Below are 19,157 nucleotides of genomic sequence, written 5' to 3'. Positions count from 1 at the left end.
TTCCCCCCAACCAAACGCCCCCTTATAGTTAAAGTCAAAATTTACCTTTAGTTATTTAAATTCAGTATTCAGTATCAAATATACATCGACAAAGTAAGATCGTGTTTTATTTATAACTATAAAATATATTATTTTGTTATATTTAAATAATGTATCCCGCATAAAATTTCATGTATCAATCTATTATACGTATGTATCCGTGTGTCATTTTACTTGAAAGTGAACTAACCAATACCAAAATTGAAATGAAGTTAACTTAAATAGTTAAACCAGTCTTCATCAATTCAAAAACAGTCGAGCCATTCCAGCGCCGCCCACTCCCCTTTCCTCGGCCGCCATGGAAGACCACCACCACCAACAACCTCTCCTCAACTACGAGCTCCGTCTCCTCCGCTGCACCCTCTCTCCACCACCGTCAAACACCGCCATCACCACCACCACCACCATCGCCGCCTACCTCCCTCTCATCGACGAAATAATCACTCTCATCGAAACCGGTCGCTACGTCGACGCTCTCTCCTCCACCGCCACTCGCTCCGTCTTCCGACTCGCTGACTCATTCGTCTCGTCTACTCCTACTCAGTTCTACGCCGAGTTAGACCGCGCTGTTGAATCGTTTTTAATTGATAGAGATGACGATAAGGTGTTTCTCGTTGTTTCCGTTGCGGTCGCGGCTCTTCTCGCTTTCTTGCAGTGTAATTTCACCGGGTGAGTAGCTTACGACACACTATACTACTAGTCATTATAGCTAGCATTTAACTTAAGACGGTTTTAAATGAGATTTTATGTCACGGAGTTAGTGTGAATTTGAATTGATCATTGTGTAGAATTTATTTGAATGTTGTAGGCCGGTGATTGAGCTGCCTTCGGTGCCGTTGCCGTGGTTGACTGTTAAGGCGGGAAGTGATTGGGAGGATTGGGCGCGAGTTCAATTGATGTCTGCTGGTTCTGATTTGTCCGCGAAATTCGAGCATTTACAGGTACTTGAAGAAAGTTTTGCTAGATTATACCTGATTTTTTTGGCTCATTTTGCTAGTTGTAGTTTTTTTCAGTCTATTTGAACTGTATAGTGAATGCAGATAACTGTGCCGTATAGTATACATGCCACTATATAGTGGTTAGCGAAAAAGCTAGATTAGTACGCTTTTGGAGTAGAGTTTTACAGTATGTACTAGGTGTTTTCCGATTGAGATAGCGAGGCTTTTGGAAGTCAAAATATACAAGGAGTGACTAACTTAAGATATATGACTGGTACCAGTGACTGAAATAGTTGGCTTTATATCATTGAGGCTGAGCTGGAATCACAAAATTATACTCCTAGCGTAGAAGACTGAACTAATTGGCATAGAAGACTGTCACCAAGATTTAATTCTATGAAGAAAAGTTGCATCGAAGACTATCACCGATATTTTAATTTTATGATGCAAAACTTTGTGCTTATATATTGAACGCTAGAATAGTTTTCAGTAAGGCACATTTGTCTTTTTCTAGTTCGAATAGGTTTTGAATAAGCTTTGGAGGTCTCCTTTACCATTCTGCATCTTCGGCAAGTCAAGAGGAAGAAAGAATACATAGTTGCCTTCGTATTTTGGAGGCTCAATTTTAATGCCAAAATAATAGTCTAGAAACGGAAATAATTGGCATAGATTATAGAAGATTGACACCAAGATTTAAGTTCCACGATAGAAAAGTTTGTGCTTGCATATTGAAAAACTAGATTGTTTCACAGTAAGGTTCTTGTATTGTCCTCTAGCTTTGAATAAACCTTTGGAGGTATTCGTATCCTTCCTCGTGGTGGACAGGGGTCACAGGGCTATAGGAAGATACAGGTATACAGTGATATTTTAAATAAATAGAAACAAGGCATTAGCTCAAGAGAAATAAAATATATTTTCTTGGGTAATGTTCAAGACTTGTCATCTGTCGATTTATTCTCGTATATTGTGTATTGTTAGACATTTCATTCATGACCAAATACTCTCCTATGATTAATGCTAATGCTTCATCACTTGCAGTTTCTAGTGTTTGCTAAGATCTTGCTCATGAAGACCAGAGATTTGTTATTTTGTGAAACTGCAATACATGGACTTGCAACTAGTACTTGGTGGTTGGCTAGGCTTATTCTTCTACAACAACATATTTTGGATGAATGCTGTTCTTCTTTATTTGATTTACTTCAAGTCTTCATGGCTGAATGCTTAAGTCGTTTTGGCGATGCGGAGAATGCAAGAAGCTATTGGGGTGCTTTGTTAGATGAAGATGAAGCTTTAACCATTGTATCAATGGTACAGTTGGAGGCTGGACTTGTCGAGCGTGCCTTTAAACGTGTTGACCATGCAAGGTAGGCTCTTGTCCATATTGCTTGTCTTTTACATTATACTGTATTGTTTTACATATTGCTTGTCTTTTGCATTATAATTACAGGCGATATTTTAAAGCAGCAGCATCAGCCGTGGGGTTCGATTTTTCTGTTAGTGGGGCTCTTGGTTACCGCACTGTCCACCAGGTAGTATTCTGGTGAGATATATTTTTTTTTCCGGATATCTGAAATGCTGCATCTCCTCTGAAAAATGGCTTTCTTATCTTCATATAGGTGGAGCCAAAGGCGCAGTGGGTGCTTGTTGCAAATAAAAGCTCATTGCCTACTGCTAGTCCTCCACTAGCAAATGGCTCTCAACAAACAGATCCCTGTAGTGATCCGAATACGCAACAAAATCATGAAGAAATGAACGAGATTTCAGATATTTTGATGGCTCCTAGAATTGTGGGTAGTGCTGATGAATCAAATGCTGTCTTGAATGTAAGTCAGAATGGTCATGCGTCCGGAGTAGCCTTAAAACTGAGTCAACAGGCAGTGATTCTCGCGGAATGCCTTTTACTAGAAGAAGGTGCTCAGTCAGATGAATTGCAAAGTAAGCTTTCTTTACACAGGTAGAGTATTAGTTTTTGTCAGTGGCAGCTAACTGTTAACTTTGTTGAAAATAAAAATTAGAAGATGCTAGTCTTATTGCAGTAGAAAGCTCTGGGATTCTTAAGGAGTATGTTCCCTTAATAAAAAAATGTTTATTATTATGAGACATGCTTGAATGTACTGTAATTTTTTGAAAATTTTTTCAAGATAGAACCCAAGAAGAGCATCTGAGGTCTAAAGATAATTATGGATAAGCAATTTAGCTCCTCTCAATTCTCTCCTTCCAATAATTGGATGCTACATAATCAAAGTAAAGTCTTATAGTTATGACCTACGCACATCCTTTTTGAAATCAGGTTAGTGTCTATTAAGGAGTAACAGCATCATGGTCAGTTGTAATCTTGATGTTTCAGGTCTATGGAGTGGCAGCATAATTTCTATTTATTGTTTAGTTGATCCTAATTCTTAATGTTTGTCCCTGTACCATGTCAATGTTTTGTGATTCAGGATGGGAAATGGCACCATATATCGAGACCATTGATTCTCAGCAGTCATCATGCTATAGTGTAAGTTCGACAAACTCGTGAAAACAATTTTTGTTACTTGCTATCTGTGTAGTTTAATCGTGACATATTGAACTGTGTAGTTTACTAGTCTTTGACTATTATTTTCCATACTATTGTCTAATTGCCTCAAGAAAAGAATCTATCATTAAGCACTGTTAAGGACTATGTGTCGTTGCTTTGTAAAGATGATTGAGAAATGCGGCTGCTATTTATTCTTTATGCAAGGCTATGGGATATAGCTTGTAACCCACAAAAAGTGAACATAGTTCATCATTCATGCAACAACTATAGCCAGAGACCAAGACAAGGCCATGACGATCGATTTTTAGATCAGAAATTGTTAAAAGATTCGATATTATGATTTCTCAAAACTTCATTTCTTAATTCTTATAACAATTACTGAGAATCTGTGTCCACTAGAATGTGCACTAAATGTGTTGTATGTGAATGACATATGTTTGGTTTATGGGAAAATATGTTGCAATTGATGAGGCGTTTTGGTTTTAGTGGCAGTTTCCTAATTTAGTTTAAGACAAAAAAAGCGCTGTAGTCTTTTGATAAGGAGGTAATGGACTCGGGAAAAGTGCTGTGGACACCTGTGAAATCACATAAACTGATAAAAGTATAAACGAGCATGAGCCAACCTTCTAAGGAGGAGAAAGAGGAGATTCTATCCTATAACAATTGGCTATAAAGGAGTAGCCTATTACTTTCTAAACTAATCAACTTTTTTTTCTTCTTTTTTCTAATCAATGTGGAATACTCACATGTGCCGATATGGACCCTCCATATTAGGGTTTCCCTTTCACATGTGAGGTCCCTTAGTAACGAGACTGGAATGACAAGTATAATCACACAGGCGCTACACCAGCTACATAAATGATCCATTGGAGTGGCAATCGATAATTCTCGTGATACATACCCTACAACAGGGGCACATATGGGCCCAATTTTGTTCATCAAACCAGTCATAGTTATCAGCTCTTACCATGTGAAATCACATAGAATGACTCTAGGCCACACACACGAGGAGGAGAAAGAGTCTACTTTATAAGTGTAAATGTGGTTTCACTCCAAACCAATTGGCTATAGGAGGAGTTGCTCGTTGGCTTATTAAGTGCAGATATGTTGATGTTTTTTTTAAAAAAATAGTTTATGGACTTATTGAGTTGCTTTTGTTGCAATTACTGAACTATCTATTGTTTCAGATTAAATTTTGCTGCAACGTCTTGCGCATAAGGTGGGAGTCCACCCGTAGTCGGACTAAGGAGCGTGCCTTGCTGTTGATGGACAAACAGGTAATATAAACATACTTCCCACACTAGTGTGTATCTTGTGTCTCAAGAGAATATATTTCTTTCTTTTTTTCTTTTTTTTTTTTTTTTTTAATTGAGGGTTGGCTATTTGATATATATAGTGTTTTTATTAATTTTTAAAAATTTATTTGTTCTTTTCGGATTTATTACACGTTTTTACCAACTTTCTTATATATTAATACTTTGGTTAACTTTTAAGGTATTCCGGACCCTTAAGTTTTACTTTGGTTTTCAAAGTCGTTTTAATCTTTATTCTCGTTTTAAATTCCAAGTTTTTATAAAAGAAATCCGGACTTCGATTTTAAAATCTATAAGTTTACCTTGACTTTTGTATTATGTTTCACACTTTCACTCCCCTTTTGTTTTTCATTTTTCCTTTTCTATATTTTCGCTTTTTGGAGGTGTGCGATCACCCATGGACGGTTCCAAAGGATGATTCATGTCTGCCGACCCCAAATCATTTTGGGATTAAGGCTCTGATGTTGTTGTTGTAATTGTGGGTTGGCTATTGAGCTAGTTTTTCTGTTGTAGAAAACCATTTAGTAATTCATTATACATTATGCTACTCTCTGTCCTCTTTGTTGCATGAGTGCATTATATGGTGTCGTTTCTTTTTCATCTTTTAATTTGCCTTACTGTTTCATGGTGAAAGTTGGAGAAGTAATGCTAGCTGGAAGTTGGTCTGGATTTTGAAAAGATGGCTGTATTGCCTCTAAGATTTAATTCTGTTATGGGCCGACTAATGTTTCTACAGTATGAGTAGGGCTGTAAACGAGTCACGATAGTTGAGCCAAGTGCAGATAGTTGAGCTTCAAAGGGGTTTGGGTTCTATATCCAAGGGTGGTTTGTTCAAGATTCCTTGTGTTTACTCTGGACTCTATTAAGCATCCAGGTGTTTTAGCTCGCCTGATTTAGTTAATTGAACAGAGCACCCTATCCGTTCTTTTTTTACTTCCCGTATCAATTTCTACATTTCTTACAAGTAGTATCAAAATCATAAGAAGTGCAAGTAGTCAACGGGATTTAATATCTTATAATCCGCTTTAAAAAATAAAATTTACGGTTAGTGGTCGTTTGAGAATGATTGATCATGACGTTGTCCTTAATGCTAATTTATTCGCAGTAGTCATATTCTTCTCATGACTTGTAAATGGTAAGACTGTAGGAGTTCCAGGGTTTCTTGTATTTCCCTGAATCACCTTCTTCCGTTTTAAAACTTGTTTAGCTTAAATGATCTAATCACCAAACTCCCTCCTTTCCTTGTTTGTATACATTATTACAGGTCAAAGATATTTATGAGCCGTCACCTCAGGTGCCAGAGAGGGTTTATTCGTGTTTTGGGGTTAATATTCCTGCTGTACCTTCTCTGAGAAAGTATGTCTATTTCTTATATTTCTGAATTTGATGTACTATACTTCTTAAGCCTGGTATAGAGTATTTAAAATTTTAAATTGGAGAGTAGCTTTGAAAATGGTCATGTTTAATTGTCATACTCTGTACTTGTCGATATTTATCTATTTTCTCTTCTGTTGTTCGTTCTTCAGGGAGTACGCTCAGCTTCTTGTTAGTCGCGGTTTGATTGGAGAGGCACTCAAAATATTTGAAGATCTAGAACTCTGGGATAGTCTGATATACTGCTACCGGTACTATGATGATGACCATCTTCCACTATTTTTGGTGATATTTTTACTCGATTATTTAAATCAATGAGTGATACTAAATGATATTTATATTGTAGCCTGTTAGAGAAGAAAGCTGTAGCAGTTGAATTAATTAAGACGCGGCTGTCGGAAGCTCCTAATGATCCAAAGTTATGGTATGTATCTCTCAATGTTGAAAAGCTCAGTTACAACATCAAGGGAATTTTTTTTGTTATTTGGCGGGGCTTGCTGTTTGCGTGACAAGGTTATGTATGATAAGAAAAAATAAAGTTATAATACCTTATTTATCCTAAAAGAGAAATTCGCTAGCATTTTCTGAGTTTTTATGGATATGAAGTTATACCATGTGCTTCTAGTTTCATAACAACCTTTCTTATGGGTAATGGATGATATTAATTAAAGGACACCAAAGGGATGGCAAACGTATACAAAAGGCGAAACAGATGCTCAAGCCCTTAAGCTCTAGTGAGTATTATTTGCAACAAAAATTAAATTCAATGGGAATTTCATGAACACTTGTAATGTTGCAAAGTTGTAATAAATGAATTCGCTTTCTCCTAAACTTTGAATACGAGCTGTGGCTGATACCTTCGGCTTTGGTGCCTAGGTTTGTCAGGTGTGCTATGTCATATTAAGGCTAGGAAAAGGGTCATGCTAGTAGTTGTGTACTCGAGTATTAACTAATGGGTGGAAAAGGTTGTGTTAGAAGGTGTTTTCCTTTGCTTATATACTCCTATGTTCAGATTTTACATTCTCAAATTTTCTCTCTTGCTTGTTGAGTATGGTTTTGTGAAACTTATCATTGTCTCCCTTTGGAGTAAGTTGGGTCCATACTTGAAAGGCTAAAGATCTACTGTCTACTTGGAAGAGAAGAATGAAAAAAGGTTGGGTTGCCGAAGTTTGGAAGACGGTTCCTTGGCTATTTGGTGGCGTACTTGGACTGAACGGAACAATCATAATTTTGATGATGTTGCCGCTATATACAAAAGTTCAAGTTTCAGTTTTCTAATAAGGAAAAATTACAAATAACCACCACGTATTTGCGTATTTTTACAAATTACCACCATGTATTTGTTTTTTTACAAATAACCCCCCAACTTAAGTGTATATTCCCCGATTACCACCGTATTTTTATCCCGAGCATGGTTATTCTTAATTTCCGACTTGTTAAGTGACAATTTAAATGAAATACCAAAATTGCCCTCATTTAATCACACTAACATAAAAAAAATTCCAAATCATCCACCCAAATAACACAACATTTTCCCAATTCAATTAAGAAACCCTAAATCCCCAAATTCATATAATAAATTTCCCCAATTCATTTGCTTCTCATTCCTCAATTCATTTCTCATTCCTCAATTCATTTGCTTCCGTTTTGTGTCATTTCACATCTTCATATCTTTTCTTCAATAATCAAAATAAAGCTGCTCCTCCATCAATTTAAACGAGGTGTATAAGCAAAACCAAATTGCTGGTGGTGCACGGCGGAGACGGGTTTGGTTCGTGGCCCGCTATGTTAATAACGGAGCAGCTCCAATCGAGAGAAGGTGACGGTCACCCGGTTGTCGTTTTCTAAGTTCGGTCGTTGGTTCAACGGAGCAGCTATGGTGTTCGGTTGAAGAAGTTGCTGGTTGTGCGTTGAATTGACGATGCCGAGACCGATGCCATCGAATTGGGATTTGCAAAAGAAGCAGGCCGTGCGTCGGATGTGATAATTCTTGGCAGCAGCAAAGTAGTTGCAGGCTATCAAAGGCGGCTGATTTCTGGTTCAGCTTTGGGTCAATTAAGGTGGAGCGAGTTGATTCTGATGTCGAGGTTTACTACTGGGCTCGTGGGTAGCAGTACCGTAGCACCGGGATCAGGTTGCTGCTAGACGTGGTCTGCCCAATTCATTGTGATTTGCCCTCATATAATGAATTGAGGAGTGATAAGCAAATGAATTGGGGAAGTTTATTATATGAATTTGGGGATTTAGGGTTTCTTAAGTGAATTGGGAAAATGTTGTGTTATTTGGGGGGATGATTTGGAATTTTTTTTATGTTAATGTGATTAAATGAGGGCAATTTTGGTATTTCGCCTAAATCGTCACTTAACAAGTCGAAAATTAAGAATAATCATGCTCGGGATAAAAATACGGTGGTAATCGGGGAGTATACACTTAAGTTGGGGGGTTATTTGTAAAAAAAACAAGGGTTATTCTACGCGGTAACCCTGTGTTTTTTTGAATTCTAGCTGGTAACCCTTCATTTTTCAACCACCCACATGGTAACCCTGAACTTATCAAAAAAAGTTCTCCGTGACCCCCAACTTTTATTCCGTTAAAAAACTACGTTAGTTTGCATGTTTATTGGGACTTGGGCTTGTTTTTTAGAGTTCAAATGCTTAAATGGCCAACTAACTATGGTCTTCTCAACTCAATTAAATAAATATACCCCAAATTTTCCTAACAAATAATTATATTCTAGGTGTGGTAAGACTTAAGAGTATAATTCATAATCTTTTTATTATCATTATTATTATTATCATCATTTTTATTGTTTAACAAAGAATATTAAAGTAGTAAAAATACCGATCCACATCTTACCTTTGTTTTTTTTTTTATAAAAATAATAATAATAATATAATATCAATTATAATCTAATATAATTTATAATAAAAACAAAAGTAAGATGTATTTCAATATATTTACTACTTTAATATTCTTTGTTAAGCAATAAAAATGATGATAATAATAAGAATGATAATAAAAATGTTATGAATTATACTCTTAACACACCTATAATATAATTATTTGTTAGCAAAATTCGTGGTTTATTTATTTTAATTGAGTTGAGAAAACCATAGTTACTTGGTCATTTAAGCATTTGAAGTATAAAAGACAAGCCCAAGTCTCGATAAACATTCAAACTAACGGAGTTTTTTAACGGAATAAAAGTTGAGGGTCATGGAGAACCTTTTTTCATAAGTTCAGGGTTACCATGTGGGTAGTTGAAAAACGAAGGGTTACCAGCTAGAATTCAGGAAAACACAGGGTTACTACGTAGAATAACCCAAAAAACAAATACGTCGTGGTAATTTGTAAAAATACGCAAATACGTGGTGGTTATTTGTAATTTTTCCTAATAACTATTGCATCTTTGGAGCCTTATCCTTCACCCGAATTGAAAATCGTCTTCTCTTTTTTTTTCCCCCTATGTAGATAAGATTACGCTTGATAGTTTGAGAGCATCCCTCATACAAAATTCAAGTTTCAATTTTTAAACTATTATATTTGGAGCCTTATCCTTCACACGAATTGAAAATCTTCTTTTTTTTTTGTAGAAAAGATTATGCTTGTTCGTTTGAAAGCTTAACCATCCATCTCTCATTGTGTATATGGGCGTTGCATTTAAGATGTCTTTTTGTATATGACCGTCACCCCCATTGTCCTTTTGTAGATGGGCGCCACCTCTATGATATCTTACTTATAAAAAAAAACATCTTGTAATCATTGAGACCAATTTTCTTGACATCAATGCACCAGCTATTTTTTGTATGTGCAAGTAACCCTAACGTTTAATTATGATTAACATAATTTGTTATGTTTATGGCTCATGTTTCTTTTCATTGTTTTTCTGCATTTTGTCAAATTCATAATGAAAATATTCTATTTGTTTGGCCTTTTGAATTAGATCAGTAGTTCATGAGATGCTCAATCCTTAGTTGTCGATTTTTTCCATTCTTCACTTCTTTTGATTGGTCTTTCTTATCAACTTGTCTATTTCACAGGTGCTCATTGGGTGATGTAACAAATGATGATGCTTGTTATGAGAAAGCTTTAGAGGTCTCAAATGATAGGTCTACACGAGCTAAGGTGCTTTCCATGACAACTCTTGATCCAACAACTTTTTTTCGCTCTATCACAGCATCACTTTCTCTATTAATATAGTGAACTTATGATTTAAATTAAATCATATTGTTATTATAATTCCCTGATAGCTGATAGCTGGTGGCTGTTCTTCTTCTTCCTTCAAAGGGAAATAAACTAGTGGTCAAGAAGTGAATGTGTTTGTGTCAGACTAAAATAGGTTGAAAGAAGATGGGACATAGTTTTAGTGTCCAGTACCAATTCTCTCATTACATGTAATGGCAATCTTCCTTCTATTTTTTGAGATTTCCCTAAATTTCTTGGCGCATCCAAGTTCATGTAGCTGTTGTTTGTTTATTGAATAACTCAATAATTTTTTCCCCATAACGTTTGTGTTACGTCTGCCTTAATTACCCTCTTACTCTCTTGGAGTTTTGTGGCTGCTTCCACCAAACTTTGCCTCAAGTAAAATCCAATCCTCTTCTCTGCCTGTCATTTCAAGTCTTCACTGGCATTTCTATCTTAGGTGATATTTGTAGATTTATGCACATTCTTGCTGATAGGCTGTCCCATTAATAGTCGCTCATGGGGGGTGATAATGAGTCGAGCAGGACACGAGCTTGGCCTTGCTCGACTTGAGCTCAATTGCTCATGAAGCAAAATTTGAGCTCGAGACGATCTCGCCCGAGTTTGAAAAAATTTAGATCATTCTCAAGCTTGGGAGCTTGAGCAGAGCCAACTCCTGCCTGTAGATAATTGTTTTTAAATTTTTGTTTTTTTTGTTTACTTTCCATATTTTCAAAAATAGAATTTGAAAACTATTAGAAAATATCGATTAAGAAATGAAGTGATTAGGGTGGAGGTGAAAGTGGCGCCAATAGAGGACAAGTTGATAAGATGACGGGGAATCGACTAAGATGGTTTGACCATGTGAGAAGGAGACCTATGGATGCATCATTTTGGAGGCTCGAAACTTCAGGAACAGAAAAGGTTGCAGTAGGGGTAGAGGGAGACCCAAAAAAGCTTGTTTGAAAGTGATTGAACATGATACGAGATTTCTTAGGATTGAAGAGTTTGTGATGACGGAGAGAGCACAGTGGAGGGAAATGATACATGTGGATTTTTTTTGTATATGTTCTTATTTGAACTATTTATCGTCTTTATCTTAACTTTATTTGTTTACTTTTGAGATTTATCAAACGTTTAACTTGAAAACTTCTTATATAATCATACTTTGTTGATTTTCCGAAACATTAGCTTTCTATTTTCAAAACTATTGTTATTGTATTTTCAAACCTATAAGTTTAACTTGACATTTTTATCGTGTGTCACTTCCCATTTTCTTTTCACTCTTCGCTTTCTATCTTTCGCATTTTGAGGTGTGCGATCACCCATTGACAGTTCTAAAGGATGATTCATGTCAGCCGACCCCAAATCATGTTCGGATTAAGGCTCTGTTGTTGTTGTTGTTGTTCTAGAAATCGAAAAATATTAGACAAATTAATGAGAACATTTGATACGGTGATACAAAGATATAATCATAATAAAATATTATTTTAAAATAAGAGCAAGATATTATCTATTAACACAAGCTCGAGCCGCGAGCGAGCTTTTCGAGTCGAGCCAAAGTTACTTGGCTTGACTCGTGAAGTTCTCGAGCCAAGCCGGGCTTTGACCGAGCCGAGCTCGAGCTCGAGCTGCTCGCAGGCTGTCTTGTCTCATTGTCAGCCCACTCAGTAACATTATGGACAATAGGATGAGACATGGGTGTAGTAGTTAGTAGATCTTATTCTGCCGCCTGCTATTTGCTATACTATTGTTGAGTGAGATTTTTTCTTTCTAAATGGTAGAGATCTCTTGCTCGAAGTGCATACAACAGAGGGGATTTTGAGAGGTCCAAAGTTCTATGGTACGACCTGTTACTAGTTCTTGTTGTTTTTTGTACTGAGATCTGGCTATTAGGCTCCCAAGATTATCATTCTCCAGCTTTGGTGACAATGTTTTCACACAGGGAATCAGCCATGGCTTTGAATACACTCTATCCAGATGGTTGGTTTGCTCTGGGATCTGCTGCATTAAAAGTAGGCCTTTTACATTCCGACTCCCCAATTTTTTTTTCTCGTCTTATAATTGCATGATAGGAATTTCACGTTTTTGTGATGTTTTATATCCTCCAAATCCTCGTGATATCATCTAGTGCTGCTTCCAATTATGCAGGCAAGAGATATCAACAAGGCAGTAGATGGTTTTACTCGGGCTGTTCAACTTGATCCTGATAATGGAGAGGCTTGGAATAATCTCGCCTGCCTGTATGAGCCTGTTGACCTAATTGTCTTTAATAGCTCAATTATTCATGATTTTAAATATCATCATTTTGTCTGTCTTGCTGTTTCCCTCTTGTCCAGTTTTGGGTTTTTTCTCCACTCTTGAATCATTATCCAATGTAAAAAGTACTGAAACACAATATACTGCTGATTATTAGTTTATCATTTGAGTTAGTATTATTTGGCTTACTCACCAATCACCACCACCTCAATAACAAAGCATACGTCCCAAAATAATTGGTGTTGGCTACCTTTAATCAGTATAAGGCATCAGTGCTAGACGTTAAATCAAATAAAAGGTAGAAATGGTAAGATTAGTAAATGAGAGTGCAGTAAAAGGCAAATGGAAAAATTGAGATTAAAAGCTATGTAAAATATTGAATAGGCAAGATAAGAGAAAGAAAAGCAGGAGAAAATAAAGGACAGGAAAAAAAGGAAATAACATGAGCAGAAAAAAGAAAACAATAGGAACTATAGTTTGAAGGTTAATAGAAAATAGTCATAAGGCATCCCTTGTTTCAGATGTGCCATGCTGTATTTCTAAATCTTTATCAAAGGTGATGGAAGAGGTATGGTGTGGTGGACACATAATGAGCTAACTAAAGCCCTTTTGCACATAAATGAGAAAGTAAAGGTTCTAGAGAAAACACACCTTCATGATTAAGAGCCGAATTTCGTTGTGGACTTAAGTATCATTTTGGCCCTTTGATAAGATTTGTGTTAAGGAACTGAACTTTTGCATTCCACATGAAGATCATATTGCTTTTGCCTTAAATGGTCTGCCTTTTGTTTGTATCCTTTGCAAACCTTCCTCCTTGTATTGCAATTGAAGCCTTCTGCACCTTTTCGTCTTTTATATTATTGGCCAAGGGGTTGGAATCCATCTATCTCTTTCTCTTCTAGCGACCACGGGAACGGAAGCGTTTAAACGGTTTCTTTTATTTACTCTTTAGTCTTTATAATCAACTCAACAATCAGATATCAAATTCTATCATCTCATCTTTGTTATCACAGTCGATAGTATTCTCATATACCCAAACTAGACTGTTGATTTTGGTAGGCGAGGCGATTCTAATGGCATGTAAGATATAGCAAGTTCAAAAGTATAACAAAGTTGGGGAGGCCAGATCAGTGGAGCGAAGAAAGGGGAATATTTTTAGTTTTGTACGAGCTCAATCAATATTTTTTTTTTTTTAAATTTCTCTCCTTAAATATGTTGAAATAAATCTCAAAAGACTCACTAAACTCTATGATTTACGGGCTTCTTATCTTGTGAAGTAGTAGCCACTCAATGCAATTTTTTACACGATTTTAATACTGGGTCATATGGAAACCACCTCTTTGTGTTGATAAATTACAAAGTTTTAAGTTTTAACTAAGGAGATTTATTGGGCTGTCAGAAACTCGTAATTCATACTGACAAATGACAAATTAAGAACAATGAGAAAATCGGATCTGTGAAAAGCCAAACGTTTTAGACTGTGATGACAGTTGAGAGATAATACATCTCTGTATACAATGCTGGCAGAATAGTACGTCTTTGGGGATTTCTGCATTCTGAAATCCTTGTGAGATGAGTAATTGCTAAATGGCTGTCGACATGTTTCTATCAGCCTGCCGCGTACCACCTTCCAGTTCTTAAAAAGTTTGATGTAATTTACTGTCGGGGGGAACCCTTGCTGACGCACAAATCACTACAGATTCTGTTAGCTTATTCTCTCAGCTTGTGTCTTGCTTAGAAGTTTCTGTTTCAGATTAAGACTTTTATTTTGCATGTGTATCAATCCATTTGAATCTCTGCCTACATTCTTATTATTTCGATCTGATATATGTATGTGTGCATTTCTGTTGGACTATTTATGCATTGTTTTGATGGGCGCTCTATCGTTAACAGACATATGATGAGAAATAAGAGTGAGGAGGCTTTCATCGCATTCAAGGAGGCGCTCAAGTTTAAGTGTGTCATTTGTATTTCTTTTGAACCCTCCCAAGCTGAGATTAAGTGTTCTTTTGCGCACAGCTTTTAGTGACTCCTGTCATTTAACTTCTTGTCAGGCGGAACAACTGGCAAATGTGGAAGAACTTTGGCCCAGTTGCGGCGGATGTTGGAAATCTTTTTGAGGTCAGCCCTTAAGAAGCCCTATATAACGCTCTCTGTAAAAAAAATTATACCAAGGTGGCATTATTAGCATCACATTCTTTCTGTTCATACGAGTCATACCAATGTGGCATTAATTAACATTACGTTCTTTCTGTTCATAAGAATCATACCAATGATATTCAGTGTGTTGAGAAATTAACAAATTAACGATCTTTTGATAGATAAGGTTCTGGCTTATTTTTGAAACATTCTGGTAACAATGGATTACATGTATCATTAACACTATGGATGAGATACTTCCATTATTTGAATTTAGTAGAGCAAAGTGTACTGTATAAAACTTCTGGTATATAATTAGGGACGAGACACAGGATCAGGAGATTCACGACCAAGTTATAAAGGTTGTGAAGGTTATCTGTCTTGCCACAAACGTTTGGAGACTGTGTCTGCTGAGTTTATTTCCAACGGCTGAGATAGGCCACAACTATTGATTCCGAGATCCAGGCCAAGACCGGGAATCTTACCTTGATTGAACTTGTTCCAAAACTATACGACTTAGATGTTCGGCGAAGTCAGTCATGTGTCCATTGATTGTAAAAAAATGTAAACCTGGGGTTTTTCACTGATGTTCAGTGTAGTCAGTCGTGTTGTCCATTGACTGCTTGTCCTGTAAACCTGGAGCTCTCACAGTGTTCGTGTAGCTAGTCATATAGTCTATTGACTGCTTTTTGATTAAGGACACCACCACTTCTGCTAGGGATTTTCGGGATAGGATCCCTTGATTCTCTTTCTGATGAGGTAGCCATATAGCATGTGAGTTGTTTTCTCGTGTCAGCTTTACATACAACGTATGTAACTTTGCCGAGAGCTGAGCTGCTAGGGTAAAAAATAATCTGTGCTGAAGAACAGTATCTCGTTTTGTTGTTAATTGGTAAAAGTAAGAGCAAACGCAAATGGAGGAGAATAATAATAAAAACTAGGCGTAAAAATACGCAAACTGAGTAGTAGTGCGCAATTGCGGATCACCAGCTATGGCTTGTACAGACGGCGCCTTAAAGCATTTTGTCTAGTGCATCAATGAGTATTGAGCCTGGGTGCCTCCGAGTTGTTCTTTGGTAAACTATAGATATTGAATGAAATTGGCTCTATCCTCTGACTGGCATATGATGCCAAATGTCTCAATGTTACACTGAACATGATGCGTTTGTTTTCGTTGCTTCCTTTTCTATTTCGTGTGAAGTACTCAAGTCTAATTAACTGTTCCTCTTTGCAGGCTGTGAAAGCAATACAAATGGTTTTGGATCTTAGTGGCAATAAGAGTTATGATGGAGAATTGGTGGAGAGATTGATGCAAGAAATGGAGAGGCGAGCTTTGTCTCAGGCTACAGCTACTACAGCAAGTGATACAAATTGTACTGCAGAGACAGCTTTGCAATCTGAGTTTTCAGAGTCAAGGGAAACTAAACTCTTGATGGAGTCGCTTGGGAAAATTCTTAAGCAGGTGTGTTAATCATTCTTGTTGCTTTCTGACTTTCTCTATTTGAAGTACTTTTAAGAGGCCAAATGCCCCAGAGATTTTCAAATATATTGGCATGACGAAACCTACTGTTGATCTCTACACTTGAGTAATTGAATTGAGTGGTCATTGGATGCAATTTATGACACAATTTTTACCATGGCTCATGCAGAAACAGTCTCTGTATTTAATTAACATAAGGGTAAGTATAGATGGAAAACGAGAGGACAAACATAGCCCAAATTCAATTGAATGAACAGATGGAGAGGATCTTCATTCTTTTCCTTGGCAACTTCTTAGAACAGTTCGTAAAATGAATGAGATGGAGGGGAATGTTCTAATGATGGGGGTAAAGGGTAAAACAGTGATAAATTGTATTGATGCAAGGAAAACTTCAATTTCTGCTGGAATATACTTTTTTTTGGCTGTATGTGGATTTTGATAACAACCTTAGCTCAGATATTTTCGAAAGAAGTAGGAGTCAGTGAGTCACTAGTCTCTTGTTCCAGGACATGGTGGAGAGATTGAAGAGGAGAAGGATGTTTTGAGAATTTAATACTTGGAAGGGAACAAAATAAAATAGAAACAGTGAAAGGCATTAACTTGTCATTTTCTGTCCGGTTTATTTTTCTTTTTTACGTGCTCTTATACCTATGATGATTTTCACTCCTCATGTTTTAGTTAGTAGTTGACATGCACCGAGTTTCCACTACAACAATGATAAATAACTTCAACAATGCAATCCGCAAAAGTTAATGGTCACCATGACTTCATCTTGTCTTTCTTTTACTTGTATGGAAACATTTAGAACTGCTAATTGGTTTCTAATTGCAGATTGTTCTGAATGTTGGAAGTGGAGATATGTGGGGCTTGTATGCTCGGTGGCATAAGCTTAGAGGAGATCCAAATATGTGTTTGGAGGCCCTGCAAAAACAAGTTAGATCATACCAGGTATCATATTAGATAATTTATTTTATTCCTGATTAGTTGTATTCACGCAGTGTTAGTTCTCCATTAAAATTATATATGAAGAAACTAATTTATGAAGAGCTTTTACTTTATGTGGCTTGTATCATCGTCCACTGTGTTACCCCAACTCTCCGACACGGGTGTCGTGTCTGACACGTGTCGAGTGTCGGATACGGCTATTTTGTGAGAATTTTTCAATTTTTTGGTCCAAAATGAAGTGTCGAAGTGTCGTGTCGGTATCGGACAGGTAGGTGTCGGACACCTGACACGGCAGCTAAGTGAAGTGTCGGAGTAACATAGACGTCCACGTCATTTGATGCTCTAGAATCATATGCAATATGCCAACCGCCAACCGCCAACCGGTGGAGTCTTTTAAGGAACTGGATCGTGTTTCTCTTTTGGTTGAAACTGCAACAGAAGGGGAGAGAGATGTGGAAGAGAGGGACAGAGGAAGGAGAGGGAGGCCTATTTAAACCTTATTACTGACTGGTTGCTTTAATTTCCAAATATGGTTCTTACAGTTCTTTTAAAAAATCCATACTATAAAATACTCGTAGTAGCAATGCTCAGTGGCCTCGCAAGTAGCGTAATGTTTTGTAAGTTTTCCAGCCGTATTGGATCTGTTGCTTAGTGTCTATTAAAGCAATCAGTACACGTCTATATGCCTGTGCGAGCAATAAAGATAGTGTCTGATCCATTATTCTCCTTGGAAAACTTTTTGACGGTGTGCGCCTGTTATCTCAGCTACTTGGGTTATGGTCATTACATAAGGGTGTGCGAGCAATTTCAGTATATTGCCTATATACTTCAAAACAATGCTTTAGCTGCTTAATCTTAAATGCGGGTGACTATTAAACTAAGGATTTGTAACTGGGCACATTTGGAAATGGTGTATGTAATAAAATAACTTAAGAGGATTTCTGATTGTAGTACTGTCCCCTTGGCCTCTTGGGTACCTTTTGTTATCCTTTTCTTACGATACATTTATAATTGCTCATTCCTTTTCTGGCTCCTTAGGGTTCGGAAGTTGGGAATGACATTACTCAGTTCAGAAAGTTTGCTCGTGCGTCATTGGACCTTTGTAACATGTATATTGAAATATCATCTTCAACTGGAAGTCGCAGAGAGCTCCATTCCGCAGACATGCATCTTCGTAACACAATCAAGCGGGTAACCTTTTCATCAGCTTAATCAAATAGAAGAATTAACTTTTTATGTGCAGAGGCGAGAGAGTATTTACTATTATATACCCTGCAGGCTATTACATTTTCCGACACAGAAGAGTACAAGGCCCTCCAAAGTTGCCTTGATCAAGTTGAGATAAGGCTTAAATCTGAATCACTGATGACAGCATCTGTGAATGGCTCATAAATACAGGTTCCATTTTTTAGAGGTACTTGACAGAAGTCCAGAACGTATATTCCTTCTAAATTGCTTCCATGAAGTTGCCGTTAGATTTAATTTCCAGCTGGACCAGCTCAGTAGCGATGCCTTTGAATGTCAATTTCATCTTTTGTACAGCTGCCAAAAGTAAATATAGTGTTCTACATACTTGGGAGTATGGCTCACTAGACCGTACTTGCATACTGCAATAAAAGACGTAAAATTACACACATTTTTATTATTGACATGTCTCTTAAGTCTTAAGTCTTAACTATGTGCTGGTTTTTTTTCCCAGGACACTCAGAAATGGCGAACATGACAAACTGTTTACATGTGAGTGAACAACCTATAGAAAGGGTCTCCGAGGTTTGAATCTCCTATTGCGAGGGGTTTAGAATGATTAATTCGAGCAGATGACCTCCTCTTCTATGTGTACATGATTTTGTAGCCTTGTAGGTTTTTATTTGGGTAATCATTTGTTTTGTTATCTGGTTTATTTATCACAAATTCTCATTATAGACGGGAGATATCCGTCTATAGTTATATACAGGCCAAATATC

General features: G+C 37.0%; 1 protein-coding gene across 1 annotated transcript; it reads left to right on the top strand.

Moving 5' to 3' along the window:
- Positions 1 to 242: 242 nt before the first annotated feature.
- On the top strand, positions 243 to 19,084 carry LOC141592626 (uncharacterized). Its single transcript, XM_074413368.1, has 21 exons — positions 243 to 708; positions 848 to 980; positions 2,016 to 2,341; positions 2,425 to 2,506; positions 2,594 to 2,912; positions 3,419 to 3,477; positions 4,686 to 4,775; positions 6,076 to 6,167; positions 6,338 to 6,436; positions 6,532 to 6,609; positions 10,226 to 10,310; positions 12,155 to 12,213; positions 12,316 to 12,385; positions 12,522 to 12,613; positions 14,523 to 14,585; positions 14,684 to 14,750; positions 16,003 to 16,230; positions 17,080 to 17,196; positions 18,232 to 18,384; positions 18,472 to 18,607; positions 18,893 to 19,084. Exons 1-20 carry the CDS (start codon positions 338 to 340, stop codon positions 18,583 to 18,585), a joined length of 2,697 nt encoding a protein of 898 aa, XP_074269469.1. The 5' UTR covers positions 243 to 337; the 3' UTR covers positions 18,586 to 18,607; positions 18,893 to 19,084.
- Positions 19,085 to 19,157: the final 73 nt, after the last annotated feature.

The sequence above is a fragment of the Silene latifolia genome, chromosome 7 (assembly GCF_048544455.1).
Source record: "Silene latifolia isolate original U9 population chromosome 7, ASM4854445v1, whole genome shotgun sequence".
In the NCBI taxonomy this organism is placed as follows: domain Eukaryota; kingdom Viridiplantae; phylum Streptophyta; class Magnoliopsida; order Caryophyllales; family Caryophyllaceae; genus Silene; species Silene latifolia.
Note: the sequence above shows the minus strand (reverse complement) of the source record. Positions and strands in the feature narration are given on the sequence as shown.

Coding starts and splice junctions, on each gene's coding strand:
- LOC141592626 (XM_074413368.1), top strand. CDS start 338: ATGGAAGACCACCACCACCAACAACCTCTCCTCAACTACGAGCTCCGT. Junction 981..2,015: donor CGAAATTCGAGCATTTACAG/GTACTTGAAGAA, acceptor CATCACTTGCAG/TTTCTAGTGTTTGCTAAGAT. Junction 17,197..18,231: donor AACAAGTTAGATCATACCAG/GTATCATATTAG, acceptor CTGGCTCCTTAG/GGTTCGGAAGTTGGGAATGA.